The sequence below is a fragment of the Excalfactoria chinensis genome, chromosome 4, assembly GCF_039878825.1.
Source record: "Excalfactoria chinensis isolate bCotChi1 chromosome 4, bCotChi1.hap2, whole genome shotgun sequence".
In the NCBI taxonomy this organism is placed as follows: Eukaryota; Metazoa; Chordata; class Aves; order Galliformes; family Phasianidae; genus Excalfactoria; species Excalfactoria chinensis.
Window position 1 is genome coordinate 48,894,157 of NC_092828.1, and position 15,992 is coordinate 48,910,148.

A 15,992-nucleotide genomic window follows, 5' to 3' on the forward strand; every position below is an offset into this window, starting at 1 on the left:
CTGCAGCTGAGTCTTGCATCTCAATGCAGCATTGAGGAGAAGGGATGGAAAGAGACTTGGCGCAGCTCCCTCGCATGGGAGTCTTTTACTTATAAAGTGAAGGCCCTCACTTTTCCCAGGACAGCCAGCATACAGAGGCTGCCAACTTTCTCAACCTGCTTCTTCCTACTGGCTCCAAAGACCTGTCCTTGTTGCTTTTACCATTCAGTCAGCTTTAGAGTTGCCTTGCTCTTTCCATTAACCACATCAGTAGTGAGAAGGTGCTCTCTGGGTTACTGACACAAACTCAACATGACCCATTAGGAAATGAGGGTAATAGCGGAGCAACAGATTCCCAGCACAACAGTCAGTACTAGCATAGTCTTTTCTGCCCCTTCAGGAAGTTCTGGCAGGCCTGTGTTGGTGGTGACTGTTGCAAAGCTCTCCAGGATTACTTCTTTGTCTTAAAGAATTTAGGGATGAAGTCAGAAGTCCTGAAAAGTCCGGTGTTTTGTCTTCATCAGCCTTAGCCAACTTGATTCTTCTAGAAGGAAATGTAATTTGACGGTAGTATCTGCGAGAGATGTTAGAGAGCCAGGTAAATACCTGGACTGTGTCAGAACAAATATACAAACATGGGTACTCCATTGTGAAGAGTGAAATCACAGTTGCTGCAGTGTAGAGTGATCTCTACCCCCTTATTACTCATGCAAAGGCATGTACAGTAAATTTACAAGAATTGTGGCAATCCACGCTGACTGGCACAAGAAAATGACGTGTTCCAGATACCAGACTGGATACCATTGCATGCCCTGTGTGCCCTGCTTTTTTTCAGGGAAAAAAATAATGCTGGTATTCTGAAAAATAAAATAAATCCGCACTAAGAAAGACCACCTTAGGCATGGCATAGGCCTGTGTCTACCGGGGGGAGTCTCCTTGTACGGAGACAACTCCTCAGGGCTGCAGGCCCCTATGGATTAAGTCTGTTGACATCTTAAGTGAGATCTGTGCTGAATATACATGGCAGGATAAATTAAGCAACTCCTTACTGCTTATTGGGTCTTATTATTGTTTTATTAAAGGACTAAACATTTTATGATATCCTAAAGCTTTATTTAAACTTGTCTCTCGTGATGTCTTTACGATGCTTGCAAGATGTGGGAATGGGAAGTGGTCATTGTGTATTCATGTTTTAAAAAAATTTGTGCAGGTGGCGTCAGGTTTGACAGATGAAGCATTCTAATGGCTTTTAGATAGTATCTGTGTCTGAAAAAATACCATTAAAAACATCTCATCAGGATAACTCATAGGGTAAAAATTTTAGGCTGTGAGTTTCTGTACCTGTAAGCTTGGAAAACAGTTTTGGTTTCTCTGCTTATCTGTATTCTTTCATAAATACAGGTATGTCCCTCTGAAAGAGGAAGCTATGTATTTGGCCATATACTTGAGTACTTTCGTTCTGCTACTTCACCCAGTTAGGAGAGATGAGAATGGAAAGAGAGTGAAGTGTGTGTGTTTCCTCTACATAAGTATTAGTATTTGCTAGATAAAAAAAGAGTTGCTTCAGTTGTGACAGCAGCCTAAGAAAAATAAATGCTTAAAAAATAGGAAATACTATATTTCCCAACTGGTTGCACAGTGAACGCTTGATTTCAGTTGGTGCCTGCTCTTCTGTCCTTCTCTTTTTCAGGGACACTGGAATTCTAAAAGAGCAATAGACACCATACATTGAAATAGCAAATCATGGTATTGTCTAATGTGTTGTAAAGCGCCTAAACCAGTATGTTACATGCTACTGTCATATTTTCTTTTCCCATCTTTTTATTATTTGGGGTAGATAATTTTTCTTTCAGTGATGCAAAAAAAGAATTGATTTGATGTTCACTTCATATCTTGACCCATTTTTTAAATTTTTTTTTCCATAGGTCCTCCCATGCCATCCTCCTCATCTAGTCCATCAGTTACTGAACATTTACACTCCCTTCCTCCATCACCCAATCTCCATGACAACCAGAGGTGGTTATTAAGTAATAATGCCAGCCAGCCAGTTCAGGACTCTGATACAGATGAGGACTATACTGCCAGCTCATTTCTAGTACAGACCGGTACTGTTTCAGTGTCTGTTCCAGGTCATGGTAAGAAGAGTACGCTTTGTCCATAGTTTGAATACCCTTTTATTTTCCATCCTCTTACAACGTTGCCTAATAAAATTAGAATATCGAAATAATTTTATATTTTAAATTGATTTTTCTTGAAATTTTGCAAATGTACTGATGCAAATGTACTACTTCAAAAGTACTGTAGCATAAGCCAGAGTAGAAACTCAGTGTATTGAAGATCATTTGAGTTATTTTAAAATGCAATACTTACGTGAAGCAGTAGCTATTGGTGATTTCTTATGTAATGCAAATTGTTGCAAGTGGGTAGGCTTTACTTATATATATTTTGAAGGATATGATAAAGTTTGTTAAACTGTCTTAAAAGTTTAGTTTCAGAATAATGTGAAATGTGTCTTCTACTACCTCATCAAGCTTAGAAGGTTCCAGTAGCTGCTTTAGTTTCCCCATGGGCAGGAGAAGAGGATTTATATGTTTCTGGGTAGGGCAATGCAGGTCAGGTAAACAGCTACAGAGGAGGAGAGCTGTGTGGTCAGAAAAGGGAACGGTGGCTCCAAAGTGCATGTTTCCATGGCTCTCATCCTCCCAACTAGTACAAACAACCAATGGGAGAGAGAGGAGTATGAAATGCAAGTACTTGTTTATATGTCTTGCTGTAGGAAAATGAATCTTGACCTTTTTTTCCTAGGTTTTTGAATGTAAAAAAAAATAGCCACGTCATTCAATTTTGTTGTTGTATGATTCAGTAAGCTTTCTTGGGGTTGACAAACTGACTGGAAGACTGATTTGTTAATTCATGACCCTTCCCTGGTAGATCAGCAAAGTCTAGAACAAGAATTTTTGGTTTTACAGAACCATTTCTGTCTTTTGCTTACAATGAGCCATCCTACATATGAGCCACTAGAGGGGGTTTGGAAAAATATTTTGCCTACAGATCATAAATTGATTTGTTGGGCAGAATTACTATGTGGAGCACAACAGTTTTCCTAGCTTCAAGTGCTACTTTACTGTTGTGTCTCAACTAATCTGCTAAAGAGCAGATGTGGATTTGACAGTTTTATTTATTAATTTTGGGAAGACATCATGCTGTAAAGGATGAACTGGAGTTGTCATGGCAGGGGCTTAAATTCTTGAAAAATGAGCATTACTGGTCTATTTTTGCATTTTCAGCTCTGTCAGTATTTAATCTGCAAGGACCTCTCAAAAGCATGGTAATACATAATGCAGGTTATGTTATGCAGATGTCTCATTTCTCTTCTGTCCATGGATATGATATTTGTTAGACAATATATGCATTATCCAAAAGGTAGACTGGTTTAGTTCAATAAGTCAATACATTTAGATTGCTGTCTTATCCATCAACCTCCTCCTTTGCAAATGAAATATGCAATAGCAAGAGAAAGCTGCTAAAAATTTTGGATGTTTGGGATGAAATTCTTTTATCTCCTGGCCTCTTAAAGTTGTAGAAACAAGTAAAATATGTATTCATCAGTCCTTTAGGTTTTGGCACTTAGCTGTTTCTGAAACTTTTGGGAATTGCTTGCCAGTGTGAGTTGGTCAACCTTGAGGAATGTTCTGCAATTGTTAACACACCAGCCAAAATAAGTTCAGTTAATCCCACAGCAAGTCAAATCATGGCCCCACAGCAGAGCAAAACAAAGTTGTTTTTTTTGACAGGGCAGGAGTTAACACCATGGTGTATGTAAAGAGAGTTATCTGTAGTGGAATTGTGGCTAGCCAGAAGGAGCAACCAGCATGCTCTCAAAGTTTTTTCCTTTTCCCTCTTTCCTCTGTGCTTCCCTTTCTGCAGACATCTGTAGTCTTGCTTGTAATCTAGAAGTGCTGGCAGTCATATAATACAGTTAATGAACTTACTCTCCTCTACTCAAAATCAGACTTGTTTTTAGAAGTGCTTGAACTTGCTAAACACAGTTACTATATCAATAATTGCCAAATTTCAAGTATTGCTTTTTTTTTTTTTTTTTTTTTTTCCTTGCTTGAAGATGAGAAGGCCATAAATGGTTTGATATGAGTCACTCAGTAGCAGGATCAGGGATTGCATTACTTGAGAAACAGGATGCTTTCATACAGCATGCATATGAATATTGCTTGGGAAATCTATTTGCTTTGTGGTGGTTTCTTATGTCTTAAACTGCTGACCTATTAGATAGAAAAAATGGTGTTATTTGTGGAGGAGAAAAAAAGATAATGTTTTAATTTAGTAATCAAGCTAATTGCTTTTATGCTACTCATAAATTGCTTCTACTTAATGATTTGCATAGCTTTTTTACTAGTATATAGATCTCCCCAGATATGCACTAGAAAGTAAAGGTCACTTAATTGTGGCCCTTGGTACTCTCATAGTGTTGTGTTTAGTTCAGCTAAAATGCTAACACAGCATGAGTAGGATATTCTTCTCAAAGAAGGATGCCATTTTTTCACATCTTTTAATGCATCTAGATACAAAGGAACATTCTATTCTATGTGATTTTAATAGATAACTCCGTTACTCAAGTGTTACATTCTGGATTATTTTCTTAGATATTTATCTTAGCTAGAGGAAGCATTTTTCAAGCATTTAGGATAGAAAAGGTGCTGACAGAAAATAATTCTATTACTGAACTGTGTTTTCAGTTATATTGGCTTTTTCTGAATACTAGTTAAATTACCTTCTCTTCAACCTATACAAACATCTGTTTGTTTTCTTTTAGACTGTGTTGATTTGGTGAATGTAGCGACATCCTTAAGATTTAAAGGGTTTGATTGAGGTTAGAATCCGGTTAATCTACGTTTGAGTTTCTTTTGTTGACCAACATGAACCAACATAAATTAGCTTTCCTATAAGAAATTAGCAAGAAGGGAAGTGAGAATTATTAAAATCTCTGTATTGAATGCTCACCACAAAAGGATAACTGGTCTTCATGGAAGGTACTGCTAGCAGATATAGAAATTCATGTCAGACAAGGACTGTTGTGCGCAGTTTGCTAGCAAACATTTTATTTCTCTTACAGAGGTGCTTTAACAGGTGTAAAATTCAGGAGTTAAATTTGAGGACCATAAGGTGTAAAAGTTCCTTTTAGAGCTTTCAATTTCTTATATTTTCTGTTGTTCCTTTTCTCCACAATGCAGTTCAGTCTGACTTTACTGGTTCTGTCCCATCAGTCAGCCTATTAGTCTGATGATTTCAGAACAATTTCCTAGTTTTGTAAAGCAATTCTTAGAGCTCCTGAAAATTTCCAGTTGCTCTTAGAATAGTGAACTGATTTATAAGAAACAGCAGTATCTGAATAGGTCTTCAAAGAAGAGGGCACATTAGAGGAGGGAGGATGAACTAAGGGCTGGGAGAACAGAGGGTTCTGGAACATGGCTGAGTTGTGGAAAGGCTTTCTTTATGTAATGGTCTGCTTATAAACAATATAAGTCAAATGAAGTCTGTATGTGGGCATCTTAACAGGCTTTTTTATAATTTTTTTTTCAGCCAAAAATATAGATTAGTCAGAATTTGGAGGGGAATTTATCTTTCAACACAGATGTGCGGTATGGTGGAAAATAAAGTGCTAAGTTTCTAGGTTAAGTAGATACCACGAAGAAAAGATAAATTCTAATGCTTTATTCTGACAATGGAGATGAAGAGTCTAAAGTCAATTCAGGTTGGGGATTTCTGTCCCTAAATTGAAAACACTATGGCAGAATCATCAAGTGCAAAATAGGGAAAGTTGTGCTTGACAGCAGCATTTCTACAGTGTATTTGAACACTTAAATTGTCCAAGGTTCTTATAACAGCTTGTAGTGGCCGTTCATGTGATGGGATCATTTGAAATAAGCCTTAATATAATATAAAATACTCTTTTTGTTTTTGTCCTTGATCAAGGATCTGCCTGGTGATGCATGACAAACAAGATTTTGCTCCATCCAGTAGGGAGTTGCAGATTGATAGACTTTTCAGTTCAAAACAACTAGTCTTTCCTGCTGCAAGGGAAGCTTAGATATCTAGAGCAAAATTCTGAGTTCTGGTTTGTATAAGAGAAAATTAATCTAAAAAGGCCAGTAGAATGACAACATACAAAAAAAAAAATTCACATTTGGAGGTCTTGGTGTGCGTTATCATAATTCTGCAGACATCAAATGCTCTACTGTATAGTTCTGGTAATCTGAGGACTTTTGTTTATGATGACTCATTGGAATTTGGCGGGAGAGGCTTCATAAATGTATCTGTCATACTGAAATTGCTACTGTTTTTCTCATACCACAATATGAAAAATTCAAAGTGAAAATGTTTAGCTTTTCTGCAAGCAGCTGAGAGAATGCAGGCCAAGTGCTCAAGCATGGAAGAGATAATGAAGCTATGCACAAAGCATAGATATTGGGGTATTGCACTTGATCCTCTCTTGAGGTCACTTCTAACCCCTGCAATTCTGTGGTTCTTTGATAGGTATATTTTTAGTTTTGTTGTTTACACCTCAAATCTACCCTTCAACTATCATGTTTTATTTCTGCCAAGATAACTTGGTTAATACACACCACTCTGACTAAGCAATCTGCAGTTTCCATTTCTTCTCACTTTTGCCTTTTTCTTCTCACTAGAAACAAATGAAATTGAACTGTGAACATGGGAATCTGTGTTAAAAGTTAGTGGTGGACTTAAGACTGCTTTTCCAATCTTGTAGTTTCTCCTGAGAGTGCAAAAAGACCTCGTGTTTTACACTGAAAGCAGGGGACAATGTGTGTTCCCCTCTGTACCTGTACTGCTTCCCAAGAAGGTTGGATATAACCTGTGAATGTTAAGATCCGCAGTAAATTAAGTCATCTTAACATCTTAAAGGTCCTCGTGGGCCTTGGTCCCTGCACTTACTGACAGTCTTGTTTTAGTGTCTGCAAAATACTTCTTAGCTTCATTCTGTTCTTTCCTTGCTGTAGTTCCTCCACAAGGGGTGCCACATGTGATACTGAACTAAAACTGAGTGGCCAGGCTGTTGTCTGCCATGTAGTAAAGAGCAGTCTAGTTCTGATTATTGAAGAAGAAAAGGAGGGAGAAAAGTGCTGGGTGAGAAGCAGACACAGATATGCAGACATGGTGAGGTGGGATCAAATACTTAAAAGCTGTTTGGGCATTTCTGGTGAAGTGTGCATTTGCTGCTTTTTCCTTCCATCACTTTAAGAGCTCACAGCCCATGTGAATTCCATGGCAACTCCTTAGGTGCACAGGCCCCTTCGTTTCATTGGCATTTTAAGCATTGTTTTTTGAATTCTTTTTTTCTTTTTTTCTTTTTTTTAATCTTGTAATCCGTGATAAATTTTGTCATTGTTGTATCAGTACACATAATTTGTCTTCAGGTCTGACGCCGGTCCAAAGACATCTTGCTTGAAAAATGAATTCAGTCCTGTTTGGTTTGAAGTAGTCTCTGATAATAAATTAAGAATAATAGATCAAACTAGGAGTTGTGTTAAAGCATATCATAGGGATATGCTATAATCTTGGTTTTATTTAACATCATCATTAATTATATGGATGAAGGAGTAAAAATGGCACTAATAAAATTTCCCAGTGATACTAAATAGTGAGAATTCTGAGTACCAACTGGGGACAAAAAGTTAATAGGAAAGGACAAGGAAAGATCATTAATTGTATGGCCAGAAACTAATAAAATGATAATAGAACTGAAAATTTTAAACTGGCCTGAGATGTAGAATGTTCAGGGGGCAGAAGAGAAAAATGGTCCTGGAGATTTTTAGTGATACTGAAGAGCATATCAGACATAGATTTGCAGTGTGGTCTGACTAACAAGTATATATTGAGCCAGGCATGCAAATGCATTGGAAAAAAGGGAATTATAGGCATAGCATCAGTGGAGTATAAATTCTGATTTGGGGCATCTTGCTTTTTAAAATTACTGTTAATTACTCTTATTCTGGTGTTATTGCTGGCTAGTCTGCTGTTCAGATAAATCAGAATGAAAACATTTAAGAGGGTAGAGGAAATAATATATGGGAGTAGGTAGGAGAACAAAACTTCTACTCATCATTAGCCTAAAGGCTAATTAAGTGCTGGTAGAAACCAGCAACTCAACGTGGAAGGAAGCATTTTATATACCATGCAGATACGATTAAAAGCAATAGAATGAGAATAAGGAGAGGAAGGATTCAGCAAAGTAAGTGTCAGGAAAACTAACAGCTGACTGTATTAAGATGTCAAAGGCTATCCCAAGAGAAATGGCAGCAGCTCTATCACCTGTAACATCAAATTAAAATAAATAAAAACAACAGAATAATGCACCTAAGACTGCATTTGCCCAGAAAAAGGTGCACTTGGGTAACCTCCTGGAGCTTTTCTAGTAATCTCTGTGTTTCAAATCGGGTGTGCATGACTTAGTATCCTATAATGGAGATTATCACTTTAAGCTGTAATGAGCCCGCTTCATTAGCAGTGCACATGCATCGTCTGTTTACATTTGACAGAAAGCTGCCATTTGTCCTGTATTCCTGTACTGCAAAACAGCTGCTTTCCTTTCCACTCGCTGAAAAATTTTATATCCTGCAAAATGACAAAATAAGGCTGTCTGTTCTGAATGAAAACTGACAAATGTCTTCTGGGCACATGCATGCTCATAAGAATACTTTGTAGGCAAACATGTTTGATAGCCAAAATGCTCGTGATGCCGAGTAGAGGTATTTGACAAGTTTTCGGTGTATATGGAGCAAGTTCGTTCTATAAAAATAGATGCTGACTCTTTTTCTGAGGCCAGAGACTGTTACATTCCAACTAGTGTGTAGTGATGCTTGCAGCGCTTTCTCAGTAGCGGCAGAAGCATTTAATCTCTTACATTCAAAAATCAGATAGTGCAGGGAGGCCAATATGCTTTAGGTAAAGATCGACAAATATATCTGTTCCATATGCTTGGGGCAAATATAGCTGTTTTTAAAACTTTTTTTTTTTTTAAAGTCATGACTGCTTGCCAATTTATTTTTGATCCTTTTTTGATATTTGATTTCAGTCTCACAAATCCATCTTTTTATCCTTTTTCTTTGGTTTCTAAGCCAAACTTCTGTCGACATTGTTCCCTTAATGTACAAAAATGTACATTTGTTCGGTTTAATTAAGCGTTCATTCTGCTTGCCAAGAGCAAATTAAAGTTCCCCAGTCTCACCCTCATTCCTCCAAAATCAAATTTTGCAAAGTGGTGGGCAATTAGACATCATATCTGATTGTTGTAAGTCATGTGCTTCTCTTAAAGATTTTTGTAGTTTTCGATCTCTGTTACTTAGTAGAAGAGCCGAGACCAATTATTTCTCCTCAGATTTTGGCCTTCGTAGCCTTCAAAGAACAGTCTCCCCCACACCTCCTGTATCATTAGCTGCAAAATATCTTTCCAATGATGACTTCGGCCTCTTCACAAATCAAAGGATTCCGATTGACAAATTATGTGTCTTACACTCAAAGGCACGCCAGATGGGACAACCTGCCAACTGTGCATCGTACTGCAGATACGATCTGATGCTGAGACATTTCCCCTCCTCCTCCCTCCCCCGTCATAAATCATATTATAAGAAGTCATGCAGGAAAATCTGTGAAGAGAAATTCATTCTGAAACTGAGTGTAATATCAATACATAATATAATCTTAATGAGTTTGGAGGATTGAGGGGGCGGGGGGAAGCTGTTTCCAAATGTCAGATGGCTTAAACTGAGCAAATTTCTACCTGGGAGCATGTATGAATGAGAGAGTCAACAATGCATTCCTTCCCTTCTTGCTAATGCTTGCACACAGATTGTTTCTTTTGACTATCTTGATTGCAGGCATTCCTAATTGCAAGATAAGGAGCTTGAATTTAAATTTACTTGCAGTTTGTTAATGGGAGAGCCCTGAAGTCACAGGCAGAAGCGAGGATGGATTGTTCTTGTGGGGAAAAGTAGGCTCTAACAAATTTATAGGGTAAGTTAATTTATAATACAGGAGGTAAAAGGAGAAGGAAACAGTCACAAAGGAAGTTTATTTTCATAATAAATTACAAAGCTGAGGAGTTCAGCCAGCTGCCGAGGCTGACTTGCAGCCCCTGCGAGTTACCTAGAGGGTCAAGCAGTTTGCAGCAAATAGCCTGTGGGTGTGGTCAGAGCTGGATGCAGACAGCTTGCATCACTGCATTAAATTCCTAGTTAGGAACGATACTATTTCAGGGAAAGATCGAAGATTTTACCTCAGTGCTGCGCTACAGAAAGCATAAAGAAAACCAGGCATCTCATTTAGGAGAACACTACTGTTCTTGCACATACTCCCATTTGTTTGCCATTGAGTGTCAACCTTGTGAACTTAGAGTTGTACAAAGAGTACTTAGCAGTTCTGCTACTTACTGAGCCTGGATAACTTTCAGAATTCAGAAGCTCTCCCAGAAATCTACAGTGAATTTAATTTACAAGAAATCTCAGAATTTTCTTTTGTGGAAGGAGGGTAGGGAAGTGGTTTTGTCTTCTGATTTCTTAGGGCACTTTCATTTGGAGCAGCGGTGTTGGGGTTTTTCCATTCTTTTTTCCCCAATACATGAAAACATTGTGATTCATTTAATTCTCTGTTCTTTTTAGCTGGACTAAAATTAGTTCATGTAATCGTAGTTATTGACTGTAAGGAGGAGGTGGTGCTTTGGAGAGCACCAAGCAGTTACCAGCTTTGGTATGACATGTGACTTTGGTAAGAACATCATGTACTACCCGGTCCTACAGATTGTGGAAAACCCTTCAATTGGAATGGAGTCTTTTGTTACGATTGAAGAAAAAGAGCTATACAAACATGTGAAGTACCTAATTTATTCTTTAGTTCTAATGAATACCGATTCCTGACTCTGTTTCTGAGGAATTCCAGGTTGCTTCTTGAGTAAATGGAAGTTGTCTGAGAACATGAAGTATTACAGGAACCAAATAATTGTAATGCAGCTGCAACATGTGTTTTATTCTAGTGTTGTAGATGTCTCCATAGCAAAAAGAAAATGGGAAGAAAAGGAAAGAGTTTGATTAAAATGAATAAATGTCTCCTTGTAGGACTTGAACTTCCATTTGAACTCTCTTCCAGCTAGCTCTAATGTGGAGGATGATGTTAGAGCACTTTGAACATGCTGCTCATAGGAAATGAGCAGGACTCTGGTAAATTCTATTGGCAGATGCTTGACACAGTCCTTCACAGGAGAAATACTGAGGGTTTTATGTGAGTCAGTAAGCAAACGATAAATAAATAGATGATTGTGAAATCTCAACAGGGCTTATCTCCAAGTTGCTTTGAAAAGTATAAGGCTAAAGCCCTCAATATCCTTTATCTTTCTAAATATTATCAATGATTTTAAAAGCTTCAGGACTGCCCTTAAAGCATAATTCCTCTGTTCTTATACTTCCCATAGAAAAGGCTTCTCCATTTAATATCTTTTTGTGTCTGGTCGTAGCATTGACATGAATTTCTTTGTCGCTAACCCATTAGGAGCACGCAGGAGTAGTAACCCTTCTTTTTAAGGATGCAGAGATCTGACTAGAAGGCACATCAGCCTTCCTCTCTCATCTAAGGCCAAGGATTCCTATTGTCAGATGCAGTGGGCATGAAAGCAGCAATTTTACAGCACAAAAACTCCAATAACATTTACTGCGGTTGGCTGAGATTGCAATGCACACAGGCACTGCTCAGTCTTGGTTGCTTAAGCACCAGCTTCCCCTGGCTTTTTGCCAGCTTGTGCATTCCAAAGAGACAAGTCCTTTAAGTGGAAAGAGTTTTCCTTGTAACTTGCTGTGGGGTAAACAGACCATTCAGGCATAGTTTATTGCATTACATACTTGACTATGCATAGTGGAATGTAGCAAAGTAATTGGTAGAATTTTTTAATCATTAGAATTCATAGGTATGAGATACGTTCTCTGAGCCAGGGGAAAAAAAAAAAAAAAGAAAAAGACAAGGATGTTTCTTTCTGCTAAGCTGTTGATCATTTAGTACAAAGGAATAAATGCATTCTCTTGGGGAATGCTGTATGTTTACACTGGTGTCCCTTCCCCTACTACAGTTAGAGAAAACTGAATTAATTTGCCTCTTCATTGCTATTCTTTTCTAGCATATAAATCCTCTAAGAGTAAGCAGCAGCATCCTGAGTGAAAAAGAGTTCTGCGTATGTATTGGAACAACCTGAATTAGTGGGGAAAAAAAAATCTCCATTCAGAAATAATGTAAATGCAGGGTAATTGCAAATAAAAAGGGAGAGTCGACTACAGTGAATCCTACCATCAGTCTAACTCATCTTTGCATTGATATATAGTCTGTTTTTCAGTAATAAGTAATAAACTCACCCCATCATTGTCATAACCTGGATACTGCACATGAAATATTCTTTAAGATATTATTTCACACGCTTTTCTTAAAGCTTTAATTTAACAGTACGGTGCCCCTGCAAACAACATAAAATGGAATTTATTTCCACGAAACCATATGTTACGATAGCTGAATATTCAGAAGGTTGGCTTGGCAATGTCTGAGTAAATGTGTCAGCTGCTGTCATTTGATTCTTGTAGTTAAATCAGAAAGTTTCAAAGAAAGCTTAAGCTTTCCTTCGGTTTTGTTTCTCATAATTGGTGTTAGAAGATGTGTTTCATTCTTGATTCCATAAAGTAGGGGGATTTTGTTTATATGCCCCTAAAATTCTCCCCAGTAAGGTATCCTGCACTATGTTCAGGAATAGTATAAGATAGCATCAGTGGTAATCTTGTGTTTCTGGGTAATTTTTGTGGAGGATTCCCCTTTATTGAGTAGGGGGAAAAGCGAGAACAGGGCTGACCTTGTACCTCTCCCCCTCTGCATGCTTGTACTGGAAGCAAGTGAAGCACTTCTAATGAATAGAGCTTTTGATTGTCTGAATCTGCACAGTAACTCCACTGGGTTTTTACAGCTGGACACTTGCTGTAATTGCTGCCAGGATGAGATGTGCAACATGGAGTTCTGGAGCTAAGTACTTAACTTGGTTTCACTGGCCAAAACTGCTCAGCAAAGTGGGAGCTACAGACTTGATGAAATTCACACTTGTGTGGTTTAACTTCCTTCAGCCATTTCTGATGTAGGCACTGTAGATGGGGGGTGATTTAAAATAAATAAATAAAAATAAAAGGGAAAAGCTGAAAGGCAGCTTCTTAAAGCAATGAAAGCAATGGTATATTGGCTTAAGAAAAAATAGGTTGTTTATGGTTATAAGCTTGCTGGAGGTGTACAAAGATCTGGATTTTCATTAATTCATTAACTTAATAGCTATTTTCTACTGGTACTGAGAAATAAACTTCATCATTTTAATTTTCTCAACATTCAAAGATAAAATAATGCCCACACAAAAAGGATTCACCAGTGAAAGGAATAGTTGGTTCCCTTCAAGCTTCATTTTCCAAGTCCATTGATGTATCTCAGCATGTGGTTTTTTGTGGTGTTTTATGCTGTTGTGTTTTTCTTAGCATGTTTGCTTGAGTAATTCAGAGATAATCTTCATCTCTTTCAGGAGATAAAAAAGCAGAGTTGTTACTTATGCCCTACAATGTGTCATTTTTAAAATTTGCTGAAGTATTTTTTGTCCAGATGCCCTTCCTGGACTATATCCTTAAGGTTTTAATCAGTGGTTTGTAATACGGTGTGTTTTTGTTTACAGTTTTGTATGAGTAACTGAAAATAATTGTCATCAGAATGCTCCAGGGCATCACGTGTAGGGTTCTCTTCCTCTCTCAAGTCGCATTATTTCATACTCAAATCAAGTCTTCTATTTGGAAGTGTGTGCTGTCTCCAGTAATTGTATACATTCTAGCTATTGTGCACCTAAACTAACAAATCCAGAGGCAGGAAGGGAGGATTGGTTAGATATTTTTAAAACTCATTTCCAGCTTTCAAAAAGTTCTCTATTGTAATCTGCTTTGTTAGCCTTTGTGGCTGGGAGGCCCTAGGGGACATTCCTGGGCAGGGCTGAGCTCAGCCAGTGTACTGGCTTTGCTGGGTGCCCCGAAGGGAAATTCTTCCCTCCTCTCTACTGCTATATGTGGTGTTAGCCAGACCTGAAAATGGCTAGTGCTGAAGAGGGAGGCCAGCAGAATAACGTCCAAGTGAAACAGTATAGCCTACCCAAGTCATCCAGGCGCTTCCTTACTAGGAATACTCGGATCAAAATTGGCGTTAATGAAATGTGTCTTTGGATTTTATCATAACTTGTGAAGGCTGCTTTGGTTTGTTATCTTATTTATTTTTGTAGGCATGTGACCACAACTGGTCAGGGTCTTTTTCCTACTTGTACATGGAAAGTTCCTTAAAGAACGAGAGATAAAATGCAGTCTAGTGAGGAATGAAATGCTTAAATTTTAGCACCTTAACTCATGTCTCTAGGATTAAGGAACCCTGTCCTACTTATTTTGAGCTGAGCGAGCTGGGGAAGCTAACGTATATCCTATATGTTACAGTAACATTGGCACAGAACACCATATGAGAAAAACAGATTTAATCTGTTCTGTCATATGTTAAAGAAACAGCCAGTGACTATGAATCTTGCACGTGCAGTTTTAAATACGAACATATTTACATGTGTGTTTCAGAAGGGTTGTGGAGATGATGCTGCTTCCACTGCAAGTTCAATAAAATACATAGGCAGGAGCAAAATCAGTAATTACACAATGGCTTATTTTTAGCTTTTTTGTGTATTGTTATTAATGTAGAGTTGTTTCTCTTATAGTGTCCAGAAATTGCAAAATCAGGTGAATAATAAGTAGACTATAATCAATGTGCTAACCTTTTTATCGTAGTGATTCTTGACTCTCACTTCACACAAGTGCAAATAAAGGCACAAATCCCAGCAGAATTGAGTTGTAATTACCATATGCTTAGATTCCTGTTACTGTATTCCCATGATTACAGCAGGTCTTAAAACATACTTATAGAAGCATGAGAAGGAGTATACTCTCACTGATACAGACTTGAACAATTGGATGGCATCTGCAGAAGGCCTTTGGGAAAAACTCAGAAGAGTTATGAAATGCAGGCACTTCAAGATGTGGTGCTTTTTCACTGCTTCATCAATACCTCTGTGCTTCTGTTTGGTACCTAGGGAGAGATGTTGAGTAGCAAAGGGAAAAGAAGTAGTGCAAGTCCAGTTTTTCCTCTAGTCAAAAGCACACTTGCTGCTGAGATAAGTATCAGACAGCTGCTTTGCCATCATTTTTGTCTCCAAGAGCAAAACTCTGCTGCTGCTTTGTAGGTTAATAATCCTAGAGTCATGTGCTGCTTGCACTGCTCTATGTGAGCCTCTGGAGGGAAGAAAGTTGCCTCTTGCCTATCTGTCTGTTAGCACTGACTATGAGATGTGAGGGAAGCCAAGTGGGTGATGCATCAAAGCCTCTAATTTTGAATCCACAAAAGGCACTAAGAAATTAGATCCCTTTTTCTTGGTATATTTGTTGTTTACCATAGCATGAATGATGGTTTCCACTGCTCATTTCCTGCTGTCGAGTGTCATCAGGCGTTGTAAGCATGGCTCCCCAGTGGGAAAAATAAATGAATGAATAATGGAGACTGCTCATCCACCACCCCACATCAATTTTTGGTGTTGTCAGATGTTTACATCTTTTATAGAGAGCCAGGCACGAATCCCCTTTTCCACCAGCAGTGAATGCAGCTGGTCAGGGATGGTTTCCTCTGATACTACCCCTCATCTTGAAATAGCATAAGCAAGGGGTTGTTACCTCCAGGCTGGTGTTAACTCCTTGTAACTGCTGAGGTTGAGCAGGGAACAGGTATGAACGTGTCAATGAGAAAGCAGGGAAGTCCTGACTCCAGTGCTCCAGCTCCATCCCTGATGACTCCTCTTGTTAACTGTCTCAAGCAGTTCCTGAGCACTGAGGCAGGTGTGATACAATGGATGC

General features: G+C 38.3%; 1 protein-coding gene across 21 annotated transcripts in view; it reads left to right on the forward strand.

The window, feature by feature from the left end:
- The window catches only part of TENM3 (teneurin transmembrane protein 3), a 396,952-nt gene that overhangs the window by 228,291 nt on the left and 152,669 nt on the right, over positions 1–15,992 (forward strand). For 11 of the 21 annotated variants that reach the window (XM_072333931.1, XM_072333908.1, XM_072333911.1 and 8 more), the window contains one exon: positions 1,905–2,114. The exons of the other annotated variants lie outside the window; for them this stretch is intronic. In XM_072333931.1, coding sequence (XP_072190032.1) covers positions 1,905–2,114 — 210 coding nt within the window. The remainder of the gene's footprint in view (positions 1–1,904; positions 2,115–15,992) is intronic. 21 annotated transcript variants of the gene reach the window in all.